The following is a 26,081-nucleotide window of genomic DNA, read 5'->3' on the forward strand; positions in this document are numbered from 1 at the left end:
TCCTGTAAACACGTTTACTTTATATAGAAAAACAAAAGATCAGTAAAAAAAACAAACAAATGAGCTATTCACATTCAAAACTGTTTACACAAATGTGGACATCTCATCAGGTAGGTGTGAATACTATGGGGATGCTTAATGATTTTGGGTGATTAGACCTCTGCTCAGGATCACTTTACAGGGATCAACTACATCAAGATGATTGGAAGATTAATATTGCAAAAACATGTCTAACAAAATTACATGTTGTCATTCTACCTTACAACCAGCTGATCCAGCAATGTTTGGGTAGAAAAGACAACAATGACAAAATCCTTGTTTCAGCCACAAGCAAGATGGCTGACATTTTTTTCAGCGCTGCAGTAGAAATATATTATGGGGAAATCATTTTGTCTGCTCTGACCTATATGATGTTAAGAGCTCATGTAAAAACACACACACAAAACAAATAACAAAAAAGTGTAATCAAAATATGTCACAACAATGCCTGTTTTTTAATCACTTATGTCTGTGTTTGCCCATTTCTCAGTGGTCCTTGTGGTCTCCGTCCTCCTCCAGTTTCCTGATTTCTGCCTTCAGGTGGTTGATGTTTTCTCGGCTGGCTTTTAGTTTATCTTTCAGCTCTGTGATTTCCTGGCTGGTTCTCTTCTTTGCTGCTTCCATTTTTTCCTTGGTCCTCTGCTCCAGCTCACCGACTGCGCGCGTACACACACACACACGCACACACACACACACACACACACACACACACACACACACACAAACTATGAATGCTGCTCTTCTGTCCAGAAGCACACATTAGATTTTCCCTTATGCAGGGCACTGAGGTCAAAATAAGTATATACTAGTCTGTATTTAAACATGTGTGTCTTGTGTTTCTTTCCGTGTGTTCATTTTGTGTGTGTGTGTGTGTGTGTGTGTGTGTGTGTACATACATTCTGTCTCATGCTTGTATGCTCCAAGGGTGAGTTGTCTCGACGTGGTCAGTAGCTGCTGCATCATGGCTGTAGGATCCTGGAAGATCTGAAAAAAATTACGATGTCAGGTGCATCGCTTCCAGTCTCACACAATTCTAAATTTAACAAAGTTCTAGGTGTGTGGAAACTTTGAAAGCGATATGCAATTTATGTAATTAACAATTTATTTATGGTGGAGAGATTAAATATTAGTAGATAATAATTAATAGGCCTAGCATTGTCACAGTAAAGGGACATAGAAATTGATGCAGTACAGTAACTGTGGTCATGAGCTGCAGCAAGAAAACAGGCATACCATTTCATCATAGAATTCAGAGACAACTGTCTTCTTAGGCATGGCACTGGAGTCTGACTGGAACAGCTTCAACAGATGGTACAAAGTCACCTGAGACACACACAGACACAGGTACAAGTCAATATAAGCATACATACAAGGAGGTAAAGTTCAAAATTCCTGCATCACACTGCCTACTAAATAGTTAGGCTCTCACAGGTCTCTCATTGGGGTCAATGAAGAAGATCTTGATGATGATTTCAAACTCCCCCCAGCCCGTCTCTGTAATCTCATATGGAGGCTTAGTCACCACTGGAAGAAAGAGAAACACAGTGAGCCAATATATACTGTACTACCAATTTCCATTCACATTTTCTTACATTTATTGCATTTGTCACATTTTCTTTTTAAAGATCCCATGACATTCTGCTTTTTGGATGCTTTTATATAGACCTTAGTGGTCCCCTAATACTGTATCTGAAGTCTCTTTCCCGAAATTCAGCCTTGGTGCAGAATTACAGCCACTAGAGCCAGTCCCACAATGAGCTTTACTTAGGATGTGCCATTTCTGTGTCTGTAGCTATTGAGGAGGAGAAAGGGGGGTGGCCTTGACCAACTGCCACTTTGCTCGTTTGAAAGCCATGATGTCTCTCTCTTTCTCATGGGTGGGCCAAATTCTCTGGGCGGGCAAAGCAGAGAAAGGGGAGGTAACCTTCCTCCTTATGACGTCATAAGGACCTTAAAGGCAGAGCAGGATACCCAGGGCTCGGTTTACACCTATCGCCATTTCTAGTCACTGGGGGAACGCATATTAATGTTAAAAAACCTCATAAAGTGAAATTTTCATGCCATGGGACCTTTAATATAATTAAGTACAATCCAGAGTAAGCAATGCATCCCCTCTGACAACAAAAACAGATGCATTCAATGTAGTTATTCCACATTTTATTATGTAAATGACTACTCACCTCTCAGTGGGTTACCATAGCTCTCATGTAGCTTAAACTGGATCTTTTTCACATAAGCAGACATATCCTGGAAGAACAATACTATGTATTTATGTAAACATTCAAGAAGAAAAAACCGTGACAGTAGAAGTGGTTGGCCATTATCTTTCCAACTAATTAATTTGTCAACATTAATGGCAGTATTGCAAAAGTCTTCAAGTGATCTGGATGTCTAACCTCATTTCTGTAAGGCTTCACATAGACAGACCACTGATGTGTGTGTCCATCCTCCTCTCTCTTTTTCCCAAAGTAACGGGCAACGTTCCCAAACACAATGGGCTTCACAATGGTTATTCCCTGCAGATCACAAAGGGAAAACATATATAATCATATGAATGTGTTCCTGTTAAAATACTCCCAAATACAAAGTAATAAACAAAACAAAAAAATCGGACTGTGGTTAACGTTACATTGATTCTGACTTGTGATTTTAACATTTATTTGCTTAATTATGAAACTGCAGTACGAGTTAATCTTTTCTTCAAAAACCCCAGACTGCTTTAGTGTTAACGTTACCTTAACTCGCCCCCCGGAATCTGGACCAAATTCAGTCATCTTTTTGAACATAGTACGCTAGAAAGAGTGAAGTTGATCCAGTAGTACACTCTATAGGACTCGTCTTGTATCACAGCGTGTATCCACATTTAATAAACCTGCCATTAAAGCATTCAAATTATGTTTTATACGGCCAACGTTCTCATTTCAAACCAGCCAAACAAGCGCCGGAAGTGACAAGTGTAACGTATTAAATTGTACGGTGCGGCGTGCGACATGGACACACTAAGGTTCCGGCTGATGGTTTCAATTAACATCGGACAAGTACGATGTTGCATGTATTCATTTATATATAAACCCTAGTTTGCTCACACACACTGCAAACACCACTTTCATTTTTAACATTGTGAAGTAATTTGACCAAATTACTGTATCGGCACAAAATGGTGAGGTAAGGAAACCTTTGACTTAAATCTTTCGTATGGGTGTTTGAAACAACTGCTTGTTTGCACAATCAGTTGAAAGTTTTCTTTGGTTAACTCCCCTCATATCAACAACCTTTATTTAGTTTTCGGAGGTACAATCGAGGGCAAGCCCTCTATTCAATATAGCCGAGATTACACAAATAAAATTGTACAACACAATACAACAGTGTAAAAACAATGACTGCAATAGAAACAAGGACATGCAAGTCACTATGTGACAATATGTTAATGTGATAAAGAATGTGTCCCTAGTTAATCACTAATAAAGCAGGTTAGCACTATTACAATGCATTAGTCCAAGGGTTTACAGCTATTTAAAGACATTGCAGATAATGAAAAAGGTTTTTAGGCATTTTTACTCTCATGTAAATATTTGAATGCAAGCTTCTCTTTAATAGGATGTTGCAATACATTTTGCCTACAAAATGATAAATCTTAGCATCTTTAAGATTTTTGAAAATGTGACTTGTAAACCCTTAAACATAATTTGATACGTATTTTAAAAAAAGTTTCCTTCTCAAGGCATACTATAATTTACATTGATTGGTTTGATGTAATTGAAAATCTCCTTACCTGATGCCCACTCTGAAAGCTAATTAGATGCATAATATACAAAGTAAAGCCACAAAACCAAACTGAATTTAGAAAGGTTTTATTTTTTGGGACAAATCACCATTGGATTACTTTTAGCTATCATGTGCCCTTCCCTGACTGGAAATGTGTAATTAGAACAAGAAATGGAACAAGTCCCTAGAAATAATCTAGAAATTACCCCATTAATCTAAAAACCAAAGTAACAATAATGGATACTCAACTCTTTTTCATGTCATGTAGCCCTGAGAAGTGCATAGCTATGCTGATCAATTACAGGCAGACAACTGTAAATTACCAGTTCTATATAAAGTGATACATTTTCCCCATTTCACACCTTTGTGGAGTTTCAGCTTGGGGTCACATGGCTAAATTTCTAAACATTATACGTTACAGGCGATTAAAAAGTAGCTGAAGATCAGGTAATGAGTGAAAATATATCCTACCATTACACTCCATCTAAGTCAAATACTGAAAACCCCCAAAAAAAGATACTTTCCAGCTGCTTGTGAGAGGTAAAGTCTTGGTCTGGCTAGATGCAGAAGTCGGCCAGACTTCCTCTGGACCGGACTGTTTCCACTTGTCATGATGTAGAACTGAAAACACTTACCTTCAGTGCTGTGGAGAGAAGTCAGAACAAGGCAAAGTGACACCTAAGTATTCTTACTGAAAACCTTGCACAAACATGTTCTTATTCTGGCTGATTAGACATCTGTTCAGGGTGACATTGAGTGGAGCTGTATTAAGAGTTTGCTCAGATCATAAAAGTCAATGTACATAAAAGAATCAAAGTTGTAAGGTAGGTACAACAGAAGAGGGGAAAGTGTGTCCCCCCTTAAGTGCAAAATGTCCCACTTTTCACATTTTTTGTACAAAAACCCAATTTACAAGGCTTCATTACTCTTTTACAAGGTTATGGGAGCAAATTGATTAATATATGTGAATATATAACACTCTTTTTAAAGTATACTGTTAGAATAAGAATACAATCAAGAGCATCATTAGGATATTAAAAACGTTTGGATGATGTTACAGTCTGATTCACATCTTTTCAAAGTTCAGAGTGATTCCTGTAGCAGTAGGGTCCACAATCTTTACAATCATCAAATACTTTCAGACATGAAATATTTCAGGGGATGGCCATGAATTTGAACCGAGATGACGGACAAAAACAAAAGAAAAACAAAACAAAAATCATTTTGACAAGGAAACCAATAATCTCCAGTAAGACAAACTATCAATTTACAGTAAACGGAGTTATAGTGGTAGTAGTTGCTATAGTATTCAGTGATCAGTGTTAATCTACAAGGTTAATCTTAATCTCATTTTCTCCATGTTCCTTTGTTAGGGAGTGCAAAAGGAACAAACTGCAATAGCAGTATATATTTTGGCCTTATGATGGAAGGTCAAATATTAGGTCCTATAGACCTAATATTTTTTAGTAAATATTGACCAGACAGTAAAAAACAGACATGTAACTCAGTGCATATTTGCCAAACCGATCATCTTAAATACTAAAAACCAAAAGCTCTGTATCACAAAGTGACAATCACAGTCTATTTCAACAAAAGTGCAAGACAGGAACATGGTGGAATATGATGACAATGTTAGTGTTATGGTGCATATCGATATTTAATAAATTGCATATATAGAGCCAGTAGCACTAAATGTGTTCCCTTAGGTTGTGTTCAAAAGTTTATCTGGTGTAACAGCTAGTCCTAAAAATGAACATAGAAAACATGTTCATACATGTCAATACATTTCAAAAACAATTTGGATGTTCTTGGTATAATAGCTATCCTGTGTGATTACACACAACAGACTTGTGAACAGTATTTAATTTTTTTTTTTTGGTCTACGGTGTGTTGTCCAGGGTTGACCATAATTATTCAAAGAGCTGCATGTACATGTAGACCTTCAATATATACCTTATACATGTCTTCCCATCCACCTATCAATTCACATTCCAAATAAAGTACATTTGTCTTACCTTGTAAACGTCTAATCCATTTGAACAAAAAAAAAGTTCTAAACCATAAAGCCGCTTGCTAATACAGCTAAAAATATATAATCTAATCATAGACCAATTTAATATGAAAAACAGTTTGCAGTCCAAAATACACATTTAATATAAATGAGCCAAACATGTAGAGGAATTCACCAAATTCATTGAGAACCTCAGTAAACATTTTTTATTACAACACCATCTAGTTTTCAATCAAAGCAGAGACATTTACAAACATTCTAACAACGAAAAGAATAAATGAAAATGAGAAAGAGGGGTGGGGAGAACACATCAAATATGTACCCTATAAAAACTAAACTGAATGTACACAGTACAGCGAGCCAGGGGAAAAAAAGAAAAAAGGATGTAATGTTTATGTCTTTTAGTTGGGGATGTGAGGGCCAATTTATTGTTTCTTTGCAAAAAAGCATCACACAGTCATCTTCATGTCAAATAAAACCATAAAAATAAAAGAACTGTTTGGAAAGTTTTTTTTTTTTCCTTTCATCTTTAGTTACCATGAGTATAGATGTTTGGATAACATAGCCTTACACAGGTCAGGGTCTTCCATCCACTGCTCTTATTCAGGCAGCAAAGATGAACAGACAAGAGATGGATGGGTGGAGAGGAGAGATGGAGGAAGAGGTGGTGGTTGTAATCCTGTCCGGTCATGCAGGGTAGGGAGGTGGTGGCGCATTGAAATTCTTTCCCCTTTTCCTTACATCCATCCTTGATCCTCGTAAGCTGAAAGGTGGAACGAAGGGTGGAGTTTGGTTTCGAGGCAGCCCAACAGTGAACACTTTCCCCCCTCATCATTCAACCTCTAGACTACACATACGTAGTGCACACCAGGGCTGGGTTCAATTCCCCATCACTTTGAGTCACAAGGTTGGAGTTTGTCCAAGTCCACCGTACATAACATAACGTACCGAACAAGTTATTGTGACAAGGGGTGGTCAGCAAAACATAGTCTCTGAAAACAAGGCACAAATTCTAGAATACCCTGTTAGGACAAACTTTAGTTTTTCTTAATGCTCAGTTGACTGTGTATTGCACCCAACCCTGGCGCAGACAGAAACATTGTCATGCAAACTTGAACAGGAAATATTCAAGAAGCAACTCTAAAATCTATCAGTGACTACGTTTACATGCACATTAATATTCCACTTTTATTCCGAATTTAATACCTGTCATGTAAACAGCATATTCAGTTTGGATATTCCGAATTACGTCTTATTTCAAATGTAGTGTTTTCCGATTAATACATGAGAAACGCCAATATTATTCAGGTTTTAGAATAAGCATCAAGTATACAGCGCATTCCGAATATGTGTCTCAATTGGACGTTTTACCGCAGTTTGTAAGGCTGGGGTAGAGATTCATGTCCAAAAGAAAAGCCCACATTTCATAGTTGGTTAAAGGAATAAAAGAGGGAGGCTGTGTTCGTACAGTGGAAAACTTACATTAAACAGAGTATGCACAGCTGCACGTTAACGGGTATATTAATGGAATATTAATTTTCATTAGCCATGTAAACAGTTCAGTAGGAATAGACTTTTTTGGAATAAGGGCAAAACCCGGAATAATTTGTGCATGGCAACGTAGTCAGTATGTACACACACTGGACATAAAACAATATGCAGTTGAGCCATTTTAAGTATCAGTTTTTTTTAAACATTGATTTGAAATTGTTTATATGCCTGTTAAGTAAATTCATATATAAATGCTTGCACGTTACACGTAGCTCTTAACAGACAATAATTGACATCCATATATAAAATATAGTATATGTATAGACTCAGGACAGTGAAGTTGGACATTTGTTACACAATTGTCAACAGTATACTGAATTTAAAATTCAGGGATGGACTTGAGGGAAAATGTTTATAGGCTCTAAATGGCAAAGCTGTGCTGGGTAGAACAAAACGTATCCTCTTATTGCGTCTAGCCGAATTGAGCCTGAAGTTAAATAGTGTGCACTTGGCTTTACAGGATCAGTTCTGCAATGTAGCATTTTGTCTGTTTTGTGTGATTTGCAAAAAACATGAAAAGTCTTGGAAAATTGGTCATAAATATTCCTACCACCAGTGTTTTTTTACGGGTCATTGATAGTTTTTAGGGGTGTCAAGATTCACTGATACAAATCGGTATCCAGTTGTATTATTACAGATATGACTACATCGATACACGGCCCCTGCATCGGTCTAAATGGACCAAGATTTGGCCGATGGCTAACGTTAAGAATCGGTTGACTGAACCTTTGCTGTCAATTCAACAAAGCTGCTGCGGTGTGTGAAATGGTGTTGAAAGAGACAAGTGTGTGTTTATTTGTGAGGGAGACAAAAGCCTCACCATTTGTGTGATGAAGGACTTGGTCAATCATGTTCGGGATTGCGGGAATCGGCCAATCAGTGCCTTTGTTTGGGTTTGCAGAAAAAACGTTTTGGGAGTTATTGGTGAAAATGGCTGAATAGGAAGAGGAATACATTGTGGATATTGTAAATTGTACCAGCTATGAGTTATCCATCCATGCGTGTTCATAAACATGTAAGTAGACTCGTATAAATATGTATAGATATTATTTGGGTGTGTTAAATTTATATGTTCTGAGATTAGCCCAAAAGTCTGCCAGCCGCATGCCAACGCTTACAACAGTATTATTGTACTCACGTAATACTTTATTATTGGAGTGCGTAGAATGGCTGTGTAATGTTGACCTATGTTTGAGTTACTAAGATTAAAGCAGCAAGGAGGCTGTTTAATTTAACATGAAGCTGATGTGGATGTTATGGTTATAAGAGGCTAGCTAATTAAGTTGAAGTTAGCATGTACTAGCTTTACTATTCCCTGGTCCCTTTTACAAAATATATATTTATTTGAAGGTAGGCAATGCTTCTTTTATTGAACTGGTTTATTTTTAATGGGAAATGAATGTGTGTACATTAAACAAATATTAACTGTACCTATCAGATTGAATCGTATCGTACTGAATCGTTTCAACATCGAATCCAACTGAATCGTTCCAGATTAAAATGTATTGTCCCTGAACCGTACCATAGCCCATGTATCGAGATACAGATCAAATCCTCTTATAAGGTAGAGATGCACACCCCTAGTAGTGGTATTTTAATATCTTGACTAAAAATTATTTTTTCAAGAATACATTTTCCTTACAACCAACTGGTAATGGTAGGAATTAGGTACAGAGCTAAAAACTAAAACACTGAAAACTTTAACTACTATGACACATAACATAGAAACACTGCATGATTGGTTGTCACACAACCAAATTTTTCAGGAAATTAAGCAATATAGGAGTAAGAGACACAGAAAGGACAAAAAGAGCGGTAGATAAAAACACAAAACTATGAAGAGGTAGGCACGCATCTGACCAGACACAGCAAGTTACTTTGCCACAACCACCCAGTGATATGGTTGCCATAAGCATATATATATATATATATATATATATATATATATATATATATATATATATATATATATATATATATATATATATATATATATACACATACATACACACACACACAACAGAAAAAAATTGTGTCAATGTAATTTAGAATACCCCTTTATGGTCTAGTTTACATTATGCCAGCCAATAAGCCGCAATATTTTGCATTTAGAATTGAGAAAGAAAGTCCAGCATGCAAGGTACAGGAAACTGGAAAGGCAGCCTCTTAATCATAATTATAAATGGCAGTTAGACTACCAACAATGGTCTACTGAACGGATTACATTTCCACCCAATTTAAAGCACCTCTTAACAGAAATGGTAAATTTATCAAATGAAATGACAGTGAACAGTTCTGATAAAGTCATTTTGAATATGCTAGGTTTTCTATTAATTTAAAATCTAATTTATTAGGCCTTGGTGATGCAAAGTTTTGCCTCACAGGGTGAATTAGAACTGGTATCCACACCAAAAAGGTCTTACTTACAGGCATGCCAAATAAGTACAGATGATTTTACATGGTTCAAAGATTCAAATGCATATTGAAACTTTTACTTATCGATACGTTTTTGTTGTAGAAAGGGTTTTAACACTGTGCACGACTACAGACAAACAGTTTAGCTGACAATAACAATATTTTACAAAACAGTAGTCAAACTCAATGTACTCTTTGTGACACTATTATTTAAAGGGACCATAACATCCAGTACAAGTGGGAAGGGGCATGACTGAACTTTTGTCAACGGTGAAATTACATCCAAATAGACTAACTTTTCTCTACGTTCATTATAGAATATTGTAGTTCATAGAAAATATTAAAATATGCTGCACGGTGCCAGCTAATACAGCATGGAAATGAAACAGGACAGAGCCAAACCAGGGTCAAACAGTCCATGAACTACTCTGAGAACTCTAACTTGTTTATTGGTTACAAAACAGCCTAAGATGGGAAACGTCCCATTTTAAAATTCCTATTTTACAGATTACATTTGGACATTGTAGCAAGCTTGTCACTGTGGGTATAAGCTTTGCTTTCAATGTTATTAATCATGTCAGAAAAACGTATAGAATTATTCTGTTTTTTTTTTGTTTGTTTTTTAAATAGATGCTGTGATAACTACATAGCTGATTTGTTGACTGATAACCTGGGAACTAAACATAATTAAAGCATTACAATTGTCTACGGTAGTTGTAGCTGAGCGAAATTAAGTCACATTTGTAATTATCTTATAGCATCAGAATGGCATGAACACCAAGGCACTCTTGTTGAAGAAAATATTAAAAAGCCTTTATTGATGCGGCTAATTCTAATCATCTTATTTTATACATTGCCTATAGGTCATTGCTCAGAGTCATGCATATTCAAGTATACATTTATTCCTCCCTGTTATTTAAATGGGTATGACTGCTTATTGCTGACTTGTAACGGAAACTCTGCTTGACCCTGGTTTACCTGATCAAATAGTATGCTTGTTTGAAAAGGACTGATCCCCAGCACACATGCACCTGCAGACAGACTGAAGAGGTAGCATAAAAAGTTGCAGCCTGGTGCAAATGGTGTACATTCCCCCATGGCAATATGAACAGATAAAACAGTGTTAAAGCATATCTGTGGACATAACAAATAATATAGCCAAACTATCGTCAGGATTAAAAGCAATATGCTTAAGTTCTTTTTTTCTGATGACAATGCTCTAAGATATCAGACTGAATGCAAAGGCAGATTTTATACAGCTAGAAACATTTAGGTAAAATTTACTCGACAAATGCAGTTTTGGCATCTACAAATTACCAAAGTTATTAGGCCCTGTGCCCACTGGGGAACTCTTATCCAACAGAGATAACAAAATGTGTGTTAGAGCAGACTGCGGTGATTGCGGTTGCAATGCTACTATTGAAATACAATGTTCGTTTAAAAAGATTTTTACATTTAGCTGTTGCCACTCAGAAAAAGTTAAAAAAATAAAACATGAAAAAAAATAACAATTTGAAAAAGTCATCTTTTGTAAAGAGGTTCCCAGTGGAAACAAAGTCTTACTTTTCAGTAAAAACTGTTGGTATAGGATAGTATTCTTTTGATATGAGTTTTGCCTGCTTTCAGAATTCAGCAACCCCACAAAGAAAACCACCACAGTTAATATTTCTCAGTATGAGAAACTTAAGACACAGTGCATATATAAATAATGTGTCTAATATATAGAGCCACTATATTAAGACATTAAGGTCTTAAGAGTGAATGTAGTTTATGTCTGAAAGCTAATGTAAAATTATGAGAAATATTATTTGGGGTGATGCGCAAAAGTACAGAGATGCTGAAGGGTCCATGTAACCTACTAGACTCTACTCTATAAAGGACTGGTTTATACAACACCAGACATCTTAAGTTCTTTGGCAGACATGAGAACGACACAAAATCGATCAAACCAGATAAGTCAACTAGAGTTCCAAAACTTTACAGAAGTGCGAGTGACGCAATAGAAGAAAGCATCTTCCTAACACTGAGCCAGACGATTAGACTTAATATTTACTTCAAATAATTTAAAAGCAACAAACCATTGACAATGGTATCGATATTAATTGTGCACAAGCTGGTGTTAAAGAGTTTGATAAATTAATCTACAACTAATCCATAACATGACTTAACATCCAAAAAGTCAGCAAAACACAATGCTATGAGCCAAAATATTCAAAAATACTTTCATGAGCTCCTGCCAATCTAGGACGATTTATTATTAAAAAAATCAACACTGCAGCCTCACTGGATATCATTTCAACGTACATACAAGAGTCATAAAAAACATTAAAATGTAGATTTCTACTATGTATCAGTCAATGTGAAATAACAATTAGCATATAATCATGAATCTGCTGCATTGACATTAAAAGATTTTCAGTTTTCATTTGATGTATACCTTCAATATTATTTAGAAGTTCTCACAGTTAAAATACAGTTTAAAATTCTGTTTAACTGAATCTGACAACTGGACTAAAAATTGATGGCACAAAAATGTGGAATCATTAATTTTCTGATCCCAGCTTTCAATTTGTTATTCAATATTATTCAATACATGTAACTTACTCTTTCCAATCATATCTGTAAGCTACTGCAATTAATTACGCACTGATCCTTAATGTATACCTAATGCAAATATGGCGCAATAACATTGTCAAAATAATCTGTGTCCAAAAATCAGCAGATAAACACTGATAAATAAATGTTCACCTTCTCTTACTTATAACACGACAATGTGAGAGATTTATTTATATTATTTATATATATATATATATATATATATATATATATATATATATATATATATATATATATATATATATATATATATATATATATATATATATATATATATATATTCAACTTTTAAACTGAAATGGGATTTGTATACAACAATACTGTGAATAGAACATTTACAAAGTGTAGATTGGTCAACTAATCGACAAGTTGAACATTGCCATTTTTTTCTTTCTTCCTAAAAAATACAATCCAATTTGAATATACCACACAAAATGCTGAATCTGTAGTAAGTACTGTAAATGATGGGGAACTTTGACATCTGAAACTTGCCAATCAGTCAAGGAACTATTATTACAAGCACACTGACAAACCAACTCAGCAGTCACAGTACACTTCAATTAAACTCACATATAATGAAATGGCAATTCATTATTGAATCTTAATATTCAAGCCAGAAACTCTTTGGTCCACTGGCCATAGCTGCTGGTAAAAACACAATTTTTTGATAATTTCCACTTTTTATGATCGATAAAGATTAGGTGTAAAGGTGTATTTACAGTCTCAAAACTGCAAAAAAGGCAGAACTAGAACAAAACTTCACCCAACATATGTACAAGCAACAGAGCTGGTACTGCTTTCTTGCCATGTGATCTGTAACACATTTTGAAATTTATTTGGCAGAACACAAAAAGTGGCCAACAAATTTTGCAAATTACCAGCCTCAGAAGCATGTAGACCAAAAAGTAACAATGCAACAAAGTCAATTTCCATTAACTATCAGTGTATTTTCTGAGAGAACCACAGTATTGATACAACTCTTACAAACCCTTCTTTGCAATGCAGCATGGTGAATACAGTAAGTGTGTATTACACATAGTCTGAAATTCCAGATACACAACACAGCTGTGATTACCAATTATGACATCTTAAAAGGGAAGTAGACTTACCTTACACCTACCTGAAATCAAAGTATTGAGTTTTAGAAGTCTTTTCCTTGCTTACCTCGTCTCTTCCTTGTTATGACTTCAAAGGTTTTTAAAATGTTTCATGATTTATGGCCTATACGTGATTGTACTCATGAGGACAAATACAACATTTCCTAGATAGTATATTATTCTGGGCAATAACATACCACGCCCTCTGTAGATTAAATGTTGACCAAATATGTTATGGGCACAGAAAATCCCAAACTAAACTGAAACTTTTAATCAGATTAAGAAGAGAGGAGATAAGCAATCAAAGCAGACTTTTTCAAACATCTTCTGCCATGTAGTTTAGGCTATATGAGCCTGAACTGGACTGGTCTAAAGAATGTAGTGATGAAGAAGACAAAGAGTTTATGGTGAATAAAATACCAAGGGAAACGTTGTACCCACCTCCCTTCTCGCTTAGCGGTGTCTGTACTCCCTCTCTCTCTCCCTCTCTCGGTCTCGGTCCCGGTCCCTCTCCCGATGCCGATCCCGCTCCCGGCTGCGTTCTCGGTAATAGTCCTCATGCCGGTCACGACTGCGGGACTTGTGACGCCGGCTCTTTTCTCTAGAGCGGCTGTGGTCTCGTTCCCTGGAACGTTCTCGCCTGGCATGGACAAGCATCATTGGACTGTGTACAGGGGTTTCAAAGTTTCAAATATCAACTCTTACAGGGCCAATTCCCATTTGGAAGAAATAATTAAGATACAGTCAGAATTACTGTTAATGCAGGCTAGAAAATACAAAACCACATAAAATGGGATATAAAAAAATAGTCCATACATCTTTAAATCTGGCTGGCACAATTTTTTACCTTTGTGCTAGATCCAAAATATTCTATCTGACAAGTGGTTTGTCTCTTTTTAGCATAGCTTGTAAACACCATCAGTGTCACATTTAATGGCTACTGCACAAAATAAAAATCTTACCTGGAAGCGGAACCGTAGCTTTTTGACTCAATGCCGTGAAGACAGTCCTGCAGGGAACTGATGAGGACCTTACAGCGGTCGTCTGCTGACACTTTGGACTGCTTAATCAGACTAATCGCTGTCACCAAGGTCTCTATAGCACTTCCATAGTCAGCTAAAGAGAACACAAGTTGCATTAAGCTTTAATTGGCTCCTAATTTATGTCTTGTTGGCATAAAATGTGAGCACACCCACAGTAAGCAAGTACTTTCGGTTGTATGTATCCTATATTATGTGTGTTACCTGCACTGGCGTCAGACACTGCTCTAGATATGGCACTGGAGGAGATAGCTCTGTTTCTGTTCATGATCTCCTCAAACTCTGCCTCACTCAGAGGCGTCCGTGACGCCTCCATCTCCCTACAAATACACAAAAGGGTCAGAGCATGTGTTAAGTTCCAGAGTTATGAAGGACGTTATCTTTGCAACCAAAAACTTTAAAGTGTAAATCAGCAACTTAATGTGCAAATCCAGAATGTTTGCACTTGATAAAAAACAAAAACAAAAAAAACCACTGTGCGCCAATGTATTGATAACATATTGTGACAGAACATTATATGAATTACTGTTATGATTATTTGTTACACATCCAACACCCATTCTTACCGGCCTCCAGGACCATAGTCCCCTCTTTCATATGGTGGCGGACGTCCGTATGGGTCGTTTGGTCCAGGGGGGCCTCGGCTGTCGTTGGGGGGCATGTTGTTGTTGCCAGGTGGGGGGAAAAAGGCAGGGTTGACATGGGGTGCTGGTGGTGGCCCACCCGGTGGAGGACCTGGCATGTGTGGAGGTGGTGCCAAAGCCATTGGGGGCCCAATGGGGCCAGGGGGGCGTGGAGGGAAGGGTCCTGGAGGTGGTGGGCCCTGTTGAGGGGGTGGGGGACCAGGGGGAGGGCCATAACCTGGAGGAGGTGGACCTGGGGGCAGGGGTCCCATTGGAGGCTGGCCAAACTGACCAGGGAAGAGAACTGGGGGAGGAGGCCTGTCCCCACGATTTGGAGGACCAGCGAGTGGAGGGGGGAGGCCCTGGCCAGGAGGTGGAGGCCCTGGAGGACCAGGTGGACCAGGAGGGGGACGTGGGGGACCCTGCATTCCACCTAAAAGAGAACACAAGGGACACAACAGAAGTGCGTAAGACAAAGTAAGATCTAGTGAACTCTCTTTTGTTTATGTTATAGCAGGTAGAGTTCTCCCTAAAATATTAGAGTACAATGGGGAAATAAGTGTGCTGTAAGACATCAATAAGACTTTTCTAATTAAAATAAAATTGGCTAGTTTTAAACATAACACATAGTGGCTCAGCTGATTCATGGGTCAAGCTCTAATTTGATATCCTGTAGTAGCCTGTATTTTCCATGATTACTTTCAAATATAGATACCCATAGGGACTTATTAAAGCTGCAGTGTGTAGAACGCCAACATTTGAAGTAGAATGAGACATCTTCCTGCAGCTCACCCTCTTCCCTGTTTGTTGCATGGGCAATGCCTGAACAGAACAGCCAATAGGACCACCCTCTCTCTAAAATGACCTGTGATTGACCAGTCTCCTGAGGCAGCTAGATATTTGAATGCCGACTACAGAGCAAAGAGGCGGCGCAGACATTGAATTACATCATGCAGATTTTTTTTGGATTTTTTTTTACTATGGACATTTTGACCAACAACGGCAAAAATGAAGTGCCTACCACAGCAATTACACAAACAGATAAGGAAGAGCAAGCCATAGCTACAGGGAACAACAAATGTCAAAAGGCCACAAAGTAATGCTGCAAATGAAATCAGAAGGCAACAGAACAGATGAGATACACTCATAGCAATTTAATTCAAGCAGGCTTTTTTTAACCAGATGCCCTGCAGGGCTGGACTCTTTCATCAACACTTCATTGAAAGGGTGTATTGCTAAAGTTGTCAGGAGCCCCAAGACTTCAGCATGGCAAGCTTACATATATTTGAGATACTGTATATACTGCAGTTAGCAAAAAGATTATTTCCATGCAAGGGCCACTTGTGAGACGTAATTTAAGGCAAATAGGGACTAAAAGGCTTTAGTCAGATTCATTCATTTTTGTCATGGAGAAATTTAAAGGGAAGTGTTGATTGATCATTGAGCAATTACACAGGATAGAAGAGCAGAAAAGGTACAAAAGTACTGTTGTATTCTGACTAGATTTAATTAGGGATGCACCGATCCAATACTGACTCAAATAGCTGGATTGGGTATCAGTTTCAATGGTACAGATACCGCTACAAATGGTATTAAATTGTGTGTGTGTGTGTGTGTTTGTGACCAATTTGTTGGTAAATGTAAAAGGTTAACATTTCAATTGTAATTCCTGTTAATGTCGACGACTGTTTATCAATTTGTTGTACTATTTATTGTTTAATAATAAAAAATCAGTACATTTCTACTTCCATCTTTATATCAGTTTTAGAGGATGCAATTTTTTATAGACATTTTGTTAGATTGTGATTTTTTTTGACTGAATTGACCTCAAAAGAACAAAGTACATCTCTAAATGGTGCGTTTCTCTAAAATGTTTTACTTTGAACACAGGTTATACCCTGGTCTCATGTAGGGCCAACAGTTTTTGATGGAAACCGTCTATTATGGGACTTAGAGAGCTTGGTGAGAAATTCTGCCGTTTTTGGGGCAGTCAACCTGACTGTTTCAATGGTATAACTCCTACCAATAAACAGCTGAGGGTTAGGATAAAAGGTGATCAATCTATTCAATCAGATCAATCGAGGTGTTTCACCTCTGCCACGCCAGCTCCCGTTCCTGCCCCCCGGCGGGAAGGGATTGAAACTCATATCCATCAGAGGGCCATCTTGGTGCCTAATCAGATCTGGTCTCATCCCTGGGCCTAATGGGGAAGAAAGCAAACCAATCACAACTCTTCCCTGCATAAACTTCCCCCTACTAACTGAAGGCCTGTCACAGCCCAGCAGCACAAGGCACCAGCCACTAAGCGAAAGAAGGGATGTGAAAAAAAGGTGGGATGGAGGGAAAAAGACGCAAAACTGAGAAAAGCTGGCAGCTCCATTTTCTCCCACTCTGTGTGTAAGGCGGCCAATCCAAGATTTGCGAGTTTAAGATTGGTAGCTTGCCAAATAAAGCTTTGAGCAGACTGCTTCTCATGAATGTTGTTGGAAATTGTCAGTAAGCAGAAAATTGCAGCCAGGGAAGGATTATTTGTTCAACTGGAGGTGAAGAGGGACAACGAAAGAACAAAACAAATGGGGAGGGGAACATGCAAAGACACAGCCCTGCCAAGAGAGATTTAATGGGTGAAAGATCCCTCACAAGAAACACACACTACCATAGACTAGCCTTGGTTCCATGCGGGTGTGAGTACTAGCAAAGCTTGGACTGTGCTAACAGAGCAGCACTGCCAGACAGAAAGCAGAATTTTACTTAATCTCATATTGAGTTTTCAAGGCATGTGTCACACTATGATGATTATTTCAATCTGTTGCACTGCTTTATTATTGTAAACAAAAATATTCACTACATGGATGACAAAAACCTGAAAACAAAAACGTAAAATTCTAAATATGAAAACATCTTTTATCAAACCCAAGTCTAAATCAGACTGACCCATAAACCTCAACAGGTGAGCATGACGACCACCACCAGCAGTGATTCCCAATAAACTGATCCATACACATCACAAATAATGTTTAATGAGCTAACAGTGTGATTCATGATGTGTATGTATTCCCAATGCATCTATCCATGAATTTGCTTTGACTGCAGAGACTGGAAATTAATTGCATCTGTTTGAGAATGGAAATAGAATTCAGCTGGTTTTCCAGTAGAGATGTGATCAGGACACAAACATCTTTTATGGCATGAACTCACCTTGTTTTGATATAGCAAAACCAATTCACGCAACAAGATCCAGTAGTTTAAAACTATAACTGCTATAACAGACTTAAAATCAAAATCTACTTCCCAACACATCTGATTTAAATTTTTAAATATACTCTTAACAGTGAACTGAGTAGGGCTTTGTCCCTACCATAATGGCACAAAGACTTGTTAACAAACTAACCAGGGAAATGTGGTGGCGGTCCTCCAGGCCCAACAGGACCAGGGAAGCGGTCTCCACCGGGGCCAGGTGGTCCAGGGAACCTGCCTCTGCCTCGACCCATGGGGAAACCCCCACGAGGGCCAGCGCCAGGGGGACCAGCTTTACCTTCCCCAGACATCTGGCCTGACTGGGTACCTGTGAAATGAAGAGACAGTATCTCAGTTTTCAGTTTAATGTGCAAAAAATAATAAGTATGTTCATTGTGTGCAGATTTAAAACAAGACTGGTTCAATAACTGAAGAAAATACATGTGATAAGTGTATGTGACAGTATGTCAGATATATGTCCATGTATCTAATGTTGTCCATTTTGCTGCAGTGCAAGTGCATTTTCTGGAAACTAACTGATGTGTCAGAGCATTTGCAAATATCTATCATATACATGACCTCTTTAACACTAGCACCGCCAGACACTTTAGGGGTACTATAACCGCCAGACATCTAAAGCTTGATTTATGGTTCTGCATTGAATCTACACAGTAGGTATGTACATAGGTTTGCGTAGATTCGGACCCTAAGTCGTAGCCTGACGTGCACCTCGCCAGAATGTAACTGCGTGTCGTGGCTACGCGGATCGCAACGACTGTAATTGGTCCGCTTGGCTGGGCTTGGTAGAGTCACATTTCCCTCTACTCATTTCCTGGTTCTTCTTCTCCATGAACATGAAATTGAGGGTTAACTTTTCCTGTTACAGCTTTCTGACCGAGTTCAGAAAGCACAGGGGAGACGCTTTGTTTCTCCGTCTCCGCCGCTGGTACTCGCTCCGAAACTTATCCCCCTAATCACCCTGCTGTGGCCACTCATGTAACCTGACAGACTCTGCAGTCCGTTTTGAGGCGGTGAGAGAAAACATCACTGCCTCTATCGCTGCCACAAGAGTTTTATAATATCTCAGGGGTAAAAAACAAAACAAGCACTTAACTGCCCAGGAGTTTGGGTAACAGCTGACTGTTTTCTGCAACAACAAAGCAAAGTCCCTTAGTCTCTTTTCTTTCTAGCTTTCTCCATGAAATGAAGCTGCCTTCAAGTGTGGTTGGAAATGTCGAGATCTATAAACGATCTGACGGAAAACAATAATTTTGAAATATAGAGTCTACATTGCCACATTGGGTAGTTAAATAACACAACAGGACGTCACACAAATAGGCCATGTAAGTGACACTCACACCGCTGCACAACCCTGCGCACATCGCCGGATCACTTTTCCTGGTCTGAATGAGCGCATCATCCCTCAGCCTGCATCCCTCTCCATCTCTATAGTGCTGCGTTAATCTCTATAGCAGCAAGGACACCGGCAGCCCCCACACAAAATACACAGCCAGTTAAGTCTATCTAACAGCTTGAACTGATGCAGTTCTACATTGTAAGCAGTGTATAACTTGCAGCGTAAAACATAAAAAGGCACGAACCAAATGCTAAAACACTGTAATCAATTTCAGCCCTTTTTTAGGCAAGTAAACTTGATGGTAAATATAATCACGGTGCAAATGATTACATTATCACATTTTGTCTAGATGTCTAACATGTGTGTCTGTGTGCAGTGTCTTTCAGTTCAACAGTCAACACACAACTTGCCATCTGATCGCGCACTTCCACACCAACCTATAAAATAATACAATTTAGAAACGTTAGTGTTTTGTTCAAATAAATCACATAAATATCATTCCTGATTTCATTATAGCGTATAGTGCACACACGGGACTCCTGTGTTGGGACACAACTTTTATAGTCCGATGGATTAGTTTTGCTTTCATATATTATATTTTATACATTGAAAGGATTAATACTGTGGGCTATGTACCTTAATGTGATTATAAGTGCATGTGAGTGAATAATGGCGTTCAAATGAGTTTCATCCATTCATTGTCTCAGTGCGCTGTATGGCCGTCATATAAATACGTCCATTCGGCTGCCGGGGGAGAGGGTGGAGGACAGTACCAACGTTAATCGCCGTTGCTCCTGGCGGCTGAATGGTGGTGTTTTTTGAAAAACGCCACCAAAAAACCCTCTATTTGATTTTCTAAACGTTAGTCTTTCACTATGACAATATAGGCATGTGCAGAATAGGTATTTAGGAAAAGTCAGGGCAGAAAGGAAACATGGCAATAACAGTGACGGAATAATTTACATCTTTGAATCAAAATGTTCAATGTGTCTGCTCTGGCGGTTCTAGTGTTAAACCAGCATGGTTAACTCTTGCTGAGTGCATTTTAAAATATAACGATGCCAAGTGTGCATTTATCCTACTTACTTTTGCGTGACTGCATCTCAAACTGGCTGAGGGACTGTTTGTTGCACGGCGTGACGATGGGATTCTGACCATGGAGCTCCCTCTTTGACAGCAGCTCCATTAACTTCCTGGATGATGCCTCCGAGGCCACACACACCAGTGCAAACCTGTAAAATGAATGCAGAGGATATACGCAATCACATTTATGCAAAGTGCTCGAATGAGATAGACCGATAGATTTTTTTTTTTTAATAAAGAAATTTCTTGCGACTGTGATTCCTTGCCTTGTTCATCCTTGAATGTGTGGGCCAAGCATTAAACAATTTCTGCCTAAATGTAATTTCACAATCTACAGACCAGCACTGCATCAGATCTAAAAAGGACCTGTATCGAAAATAACACTGTCTTAAACAAAATTTTAAATAAAAATGTTTATTTTTAGTGTTAAGCTCATACTTATTTCCATCAGCATCCATAACAGTCTCTGAACAGCACTATGACTAGATATGAATAAAATTGCCACCATCCAACATGGGATTCCCCTCATGATTCTCAATATGTACCAAGAAGTAATTATCCTAACCTATAGCAGGCTGCGATTTAGTCCAATCATGTCACACAAAGAAAATAAAGATCTCACCCTTTTGACTGGCCATTGGCTCTGTTTTCAAAGAACTTGATCTCCAGCACATCTGTGATGCCTACTGACCGGATAGCTTCTGTCAGGTCCTCGTCTGTCGTCCACTGCACAAGAGAAGACCGCACCATCAGTATATTCGCACCGATTTGCTTAATTTGATAATTATGTAATGTCTCACAACTTGCAGATAAATGCACGGGTCTACATTTGGCATGGCACAATAATACCTTGTTTACAGGTCTATGACGACTTTAAAGAAAATGTTGCTACTTTTTATTTATGCTCTTAAAATGGAGTTTATTCAATATTTTCCTCCACATAGCCTGGCATGAACAGAATTCTCTGATACCCACCCATGTGAGGTTTCCTATGTACAGGGCAATCCTTTTGCCTGTGTAAGTGTACACCACATTGGGCTGGGAACTCTTCCCTCCCTCTGAACCACCTGGTGTAGGCAGTGTGTCCAGGTAGTCGCGGTCTTCTGGAGCATCACCATTGTTGGCTGATGGGGATATTACTTCATCATACAGGTCAATCTGTTCGTGGACTGGGTAGTCAGCTTCCTGTTGAGTTGAGAACATGTGTGACACATTATGAGCAGTTTCACAACACTGATTATACCTGTGAGTAAATCTGAGACAGATGTACAATGCTATTCAGTACCAAAATGTGTAGAATCCCCCAATAATGTTTTGATTTTTCAGTATACATAACACATAGCAGGGGTATAATTTGTGTTTAGTTTTCTCATTTGATTTGATTTCAGCAGTAACTGGTAGGACAGGAAAACCTGATGATTTGTATAATGTGGAATAAATGATTCAAGAAAAAGCAGTTTATTTTTATTCACAAGGGGTTTTCCTGCATAGAGAAAGTTTTGGCTCCCCCAAAAGAGGTTTTAGCCAGCGCCAAAATAGGGCTGGGCGATATGGAGAAAATCAAATCACGATATTTTTGACCAAATACCTCGATACCGCAACGATATTGTAGTGTTGACTATTGGTGCTTTCACAAAATATTTACACAATGAGATTTTTGATAAATAATCACCAGTAATGTGGATATAATGACTAAGTTGGTAAAGGCAAATAATACAATAGTTACAACAGCCTGGTAAGTTCAGAAAATGACATCACTTTACTGTAATGCAGCCTTTAAAACCAGGAAAAGACCACACTTATGCCATTTTACGATATCCAAAATCTAAGACAATATCTAGTCTCATATCACAATACCGATATAATAGATATATTGCCCAGCTCTACGCCAAACCGTCTCATTTTCAGCAGCCAGCCTCCCTTTCATCCACAGCCACTACATACTGGATCTGAACGCTCCTGTATAGCGCTAATGGTATCTCCGTTTGCAGAGTCAGACTGTGCTCTCCCGGTGGCCATGTTGCTCTGGGGACCGGTGGCACAGCTAACTGGTAACGCTAGCAAGCTTACCGGCTCGGTTTTAAAACCCTGTTGCAGCTGCCATGGCGTCAGAGGCTAGCGGATCAGGGTCTGGCTTTCCTGCGGCTGTTTAGTAACACAGCAGAATCCCACCACGGGACGCCGTTGCCACTGTACATCACTGACAGTCGATACTTGCGGTGACCGGCGTCTGATACACGTCCAGCTATGTGCGTGTGTGCACAAGTGTGTTTATGTTGTAAAAGGAGGTTTAATAGGAACTGTGCATGCTACACAAAATGTGCAGTCAGTTTTTTCATTTTCATCACTGTTCATTGTAACGTTAGCAGGGTTCTTTCAACTATATCGTCCCAAAAGTTCATTTTCATCGTCCCTGACCCTTTTTTCCGGCCCCGGGATGACGGGAGGTCCTTAAGCTCGAGCCCTGGTTACCTGCCACCAGAATTTTGTATCGTCCTTGACATAAAGGAAATAACAGTTTCTCACTCATACACATACATATATATATATATATATATATATATATACACATACATATATATATATATATATATATATATATATATATATATATGGTATTTGTGTATATGTTGGCAGACATGCAAAAATAAACTGATTGACAAATGTATGTGTAAATTTCACAATAATTTCCAGTGAAGTTTGATATATCCTTCATTTCCCAAGTACATTTCACACATACAAGGGATGTATCCTAATTGAGCCATCCTAACCAATTTAGTTTGTTAAACATTTTACTGTTTATACAGACAGATCCTAAATGATCAATTTAGTCAAAAGTCCATGTTTACATTACATTAAATCTATTAGGGCTGGTACGACTCTTGTGTACTGCCAACCAGTTAAGTCTGTTTTAAAACACTTTAATCTTCTGTGAACACACCTAGATTTCTTTAGATGCTTGGGCAAATGAATACCTTAGTCATATTGTCCGTGCATGTGACAAGATAAAATGAACCTGATATACAAACAATGCAAAGAACAATGTAGTTGACGTTAACTGAATGCAGGTAGAACAGGTTATTGGAGAAATCACAGTGATTGTTATTTTATTTTAGTGTGGCTGACGTTCCCAATCATAGATTGTGACATGTAGTGTCACATGGGGCCATGTACTCATTGAGAAGGTCATGTCAGGATTAAGGCTGCTACTAGTCTGGTTTAGAGGATGTTAAGTGCTGGGATAAAGCCTGACATGTCTCTCCCCTTTCACTATCGCTGCTATCCATTTTGCACGGGCACCTTCGCTGCGCTCCAGTCAGAGCAGTTGTGAATGGTTTGAAGAAATACAAACAAGCCAGATGAGAGCGCTGATGAGATCTTGCAATGCAAGTTTAGCATAAGCTGGTGTAACTGTGTGGATTCCACCAGGTGCCGATACGCTGTATTTCAGCTGCACCGTGCATCATTAATCATCATTCATTCATGATTCTATCATAAAAGTAAGTAGTGTATGTAGTTATGTTTTTTTCTCTCTTCCATTTAGTAAAGTTACCAGTATCTCTCATGTTCTGCGAGGTAAAATTGCTGTTTTTGTCAAAGGAGTCTGATGGCTTTGAAAAGAGCATAGATGGATGTAACTGCTTTAGTTCACCATTGGAGAGGGCTGCCTAGAGGCAAGGTGAATCGGTGAAAATGTTCATAGTATAAAACACTAGTACAATATTGATTTTTTAGGCTGGCCATTTTAAGGTTGCTGCTGCCCTTGCTGGCCCTGTCAACAGAAGTACATTGCTTAGCTTCCATGTCTGAGTCCTGCCTGTTTCCAAACTGGGGGCGTGCCGTTGGCCATCTACTATAGGTAATACACTGACGATGGATAAGTACCTCATACAACCCCACTTACAAAATATCCGAACTATTTCCTTAATTGAACTAGAATTATCAAAGTGATGCTTGTACTAACTTTTGACATACTGACACTTTCATATTGCAGCATGAAGTATATCTGTGACTAGCTAACTCTCTAATACATCAGCCCGGTTGAGTTTGGGTTTAATTATTTAACTGAAAAAGATCATTTAAATGCTGTGCGACTTCCGTAACTCTAGCACGAGCAGCTGAGTGCAACTTGAGTGCGTACAATGGGTCAACATAACATAACCTAGCTAGCTACACTATGGGAGGTGTTGGTGGAGATAACGTTGTCTCTAAATGGCCAAAAAAAAACAAATGATTTGCATCCCAGATTCGGTTGTAACGTTACGTTACAGAAAAGGGGCGTGTGTGGAGGAAGAAAACAACGTTTACCCAGCGGACACATATAGTTAAATGCTAACGTTACACTAAAATATCAGTCAAAAGCTAATCTGATAAAATTATTTTATAATTCATACACGACGTTTCATGCCTAACCATAATTAACTTCGTTTCAACCTAGTTTGCTTGTATGAACTGAAAACACACAAGACTTAAAAAGCAACTTACTAACTCACGTTACACGGATTTTGTAAAACAGCTAATGCTAACTAGCTAATGTAACGTAACTACGTTTGTTTGGCGGCCATGTCAAGGCCTGATACTGTGAACAATAAAAGTGGTTGCTTTTAGCATTCACCCAAATAAATGATCTATCTTTGCACATTGCATGTATATTACTACGCGTAGCATACGTCGTGTTAAATGTCGATAACATCGCCAATGAAACATTTCGAGCCGATAATTGTAGCTGAGGATGCAGGCTTGCAGCATGGTGAAAGGGGGCCTGTATGGGAGGGAAATCGTTTGCCCAGCAGAACACACCATTCCCCGACCATACTAACAACACATGATTACACATATATACAGAAAATAGCACAGTTAGTCGAATTGAGGTGAATGCAGATGTACTACCTGGTTGAATTCCTCCTCTACGTCGGCGTAGATGTCGATGTGATCCACACCGTCCGCCATTTTCCTCTTTCCCGTTGCTCTCTCCGCCCGGCGGTGCAGAGCAACACTGACTGACTGAGCCACAAACAATGAGACAGAGGGGGACAACTAGCGCCCCTGCTGGTCCACTTGACTAATTACAACACCTGCTGTAGCCCATATAAACCTATGAACACGATAATAACAGGTCCGTGTCCGTCTCAAGTCCCAAGTCACTTTTTCTTGGGCAAGTCAGTCAAGTCACAGGTTATGTCAAGTGAAGTCCCAAGTCAAGTCATTTTTTTTCTTGAGCAAGTCAAGTCGTCATTTTTTGTCTGG

General features: G+C 38.6%; 2 protein-coding genes across 9 annotated transcripts; both read right to left on the reverse strand.

Moving 5' to 3' along the window:
- Positions 1 to 3,014, reverse strand: yeats4 (YEATS domain containing 4). Its single transcript, XM_078243041.1, has 7 exons — positions 2,775 to 3,014; positions 2,436 to 2,555; positions 2,220 to 2,286; positions 1,469 to 1,563; positions 1,273 to 1,362; positions 936 to 1,023; positions 1 to 695 (listed from the first exon to the last, which is right to left on the reverse strand). The coding sequence occupies exons 1-7, from the start codon at positions 2,823 to 2,825 to the stop codon at positions 526 to 528; spliced, it is 681 nt and encodes a 226-aa protein (XP_078099167.1). The 5' UTR covers positions 2,826 to 3,014; the 3' UTR covers positions 1 to 525.
- Positions 3,015 to 6,006: 2,992 nt separating this feature from the next.
- Positions 6,007 to 25,837, reverse strand: cpsf6 (cleavage and polyadenylation specific factor 6). 8 transcript variants are annotated; one of them, XR_013500992.1, is made up of 13 exons: positions 25,725 to 25,837; positions 21,810 to 22,019; positions 21,457 to 21,560; positions 20,838 to 20,983; positions 20,162 to 20,188; positions 18,549 to 18,722; positions 17,250 to 17,357; positions 15,101 to 15,590; positions 14,739 to 14,854; positions 14,457 to 14,610; positions 13,936 to 14,158; positions 8,187 to 8,249; positions 6,007 to 6,578 (listed from the first exon to the last, which is right to left on the reverse strand). XR_013500992.1 is itself a non-coding variant. In XM_078243035.1 (12 exons), exons 1-11 carry the CDS (start codon positions 25,782 to 25,784, stop codon positions 13,948 to 13,950), a joined length of 1,776 nt encoding a protein of 591 aa, XP_078099161.1. In that variant the 5' UTR covers positions 25,785 to 25,837; the 3' UTR covers positions 6,007 to 6,578; positions 13,936 to 13,947. The 8 variants fall into 8 exon arrangements, 7 of the variants coding, with proteins under 7 accessions (XP_078099161.1, XP_078099160.1, XP_078099162.1 ...); XM_078243035.1 differs by lacking the exon at positions 8,187 to 8,249 and having other exon boundaries at positions 13,936 to 14,134; XM_078243034.1 differs by lacking the exon at positions 8,187 to 8,249.
- Positions 25,838 to 26,081: the final 244 nt, after the last annotated feature.

This window comes from Sander vitreus, chromosome 23 (assembly GCF_031162955.1).
Source record: "Sander vitreus isolate 19-12246 chromosome 23, sanVit1, whole genome shotgun sequence".
In the NCBI taxonomy this organism is placed as follows: Eukaryota; Metazoa; Chordata; class Actinopteri; order Perciformes; family Percidae; genus Sander; species Sander vitreus.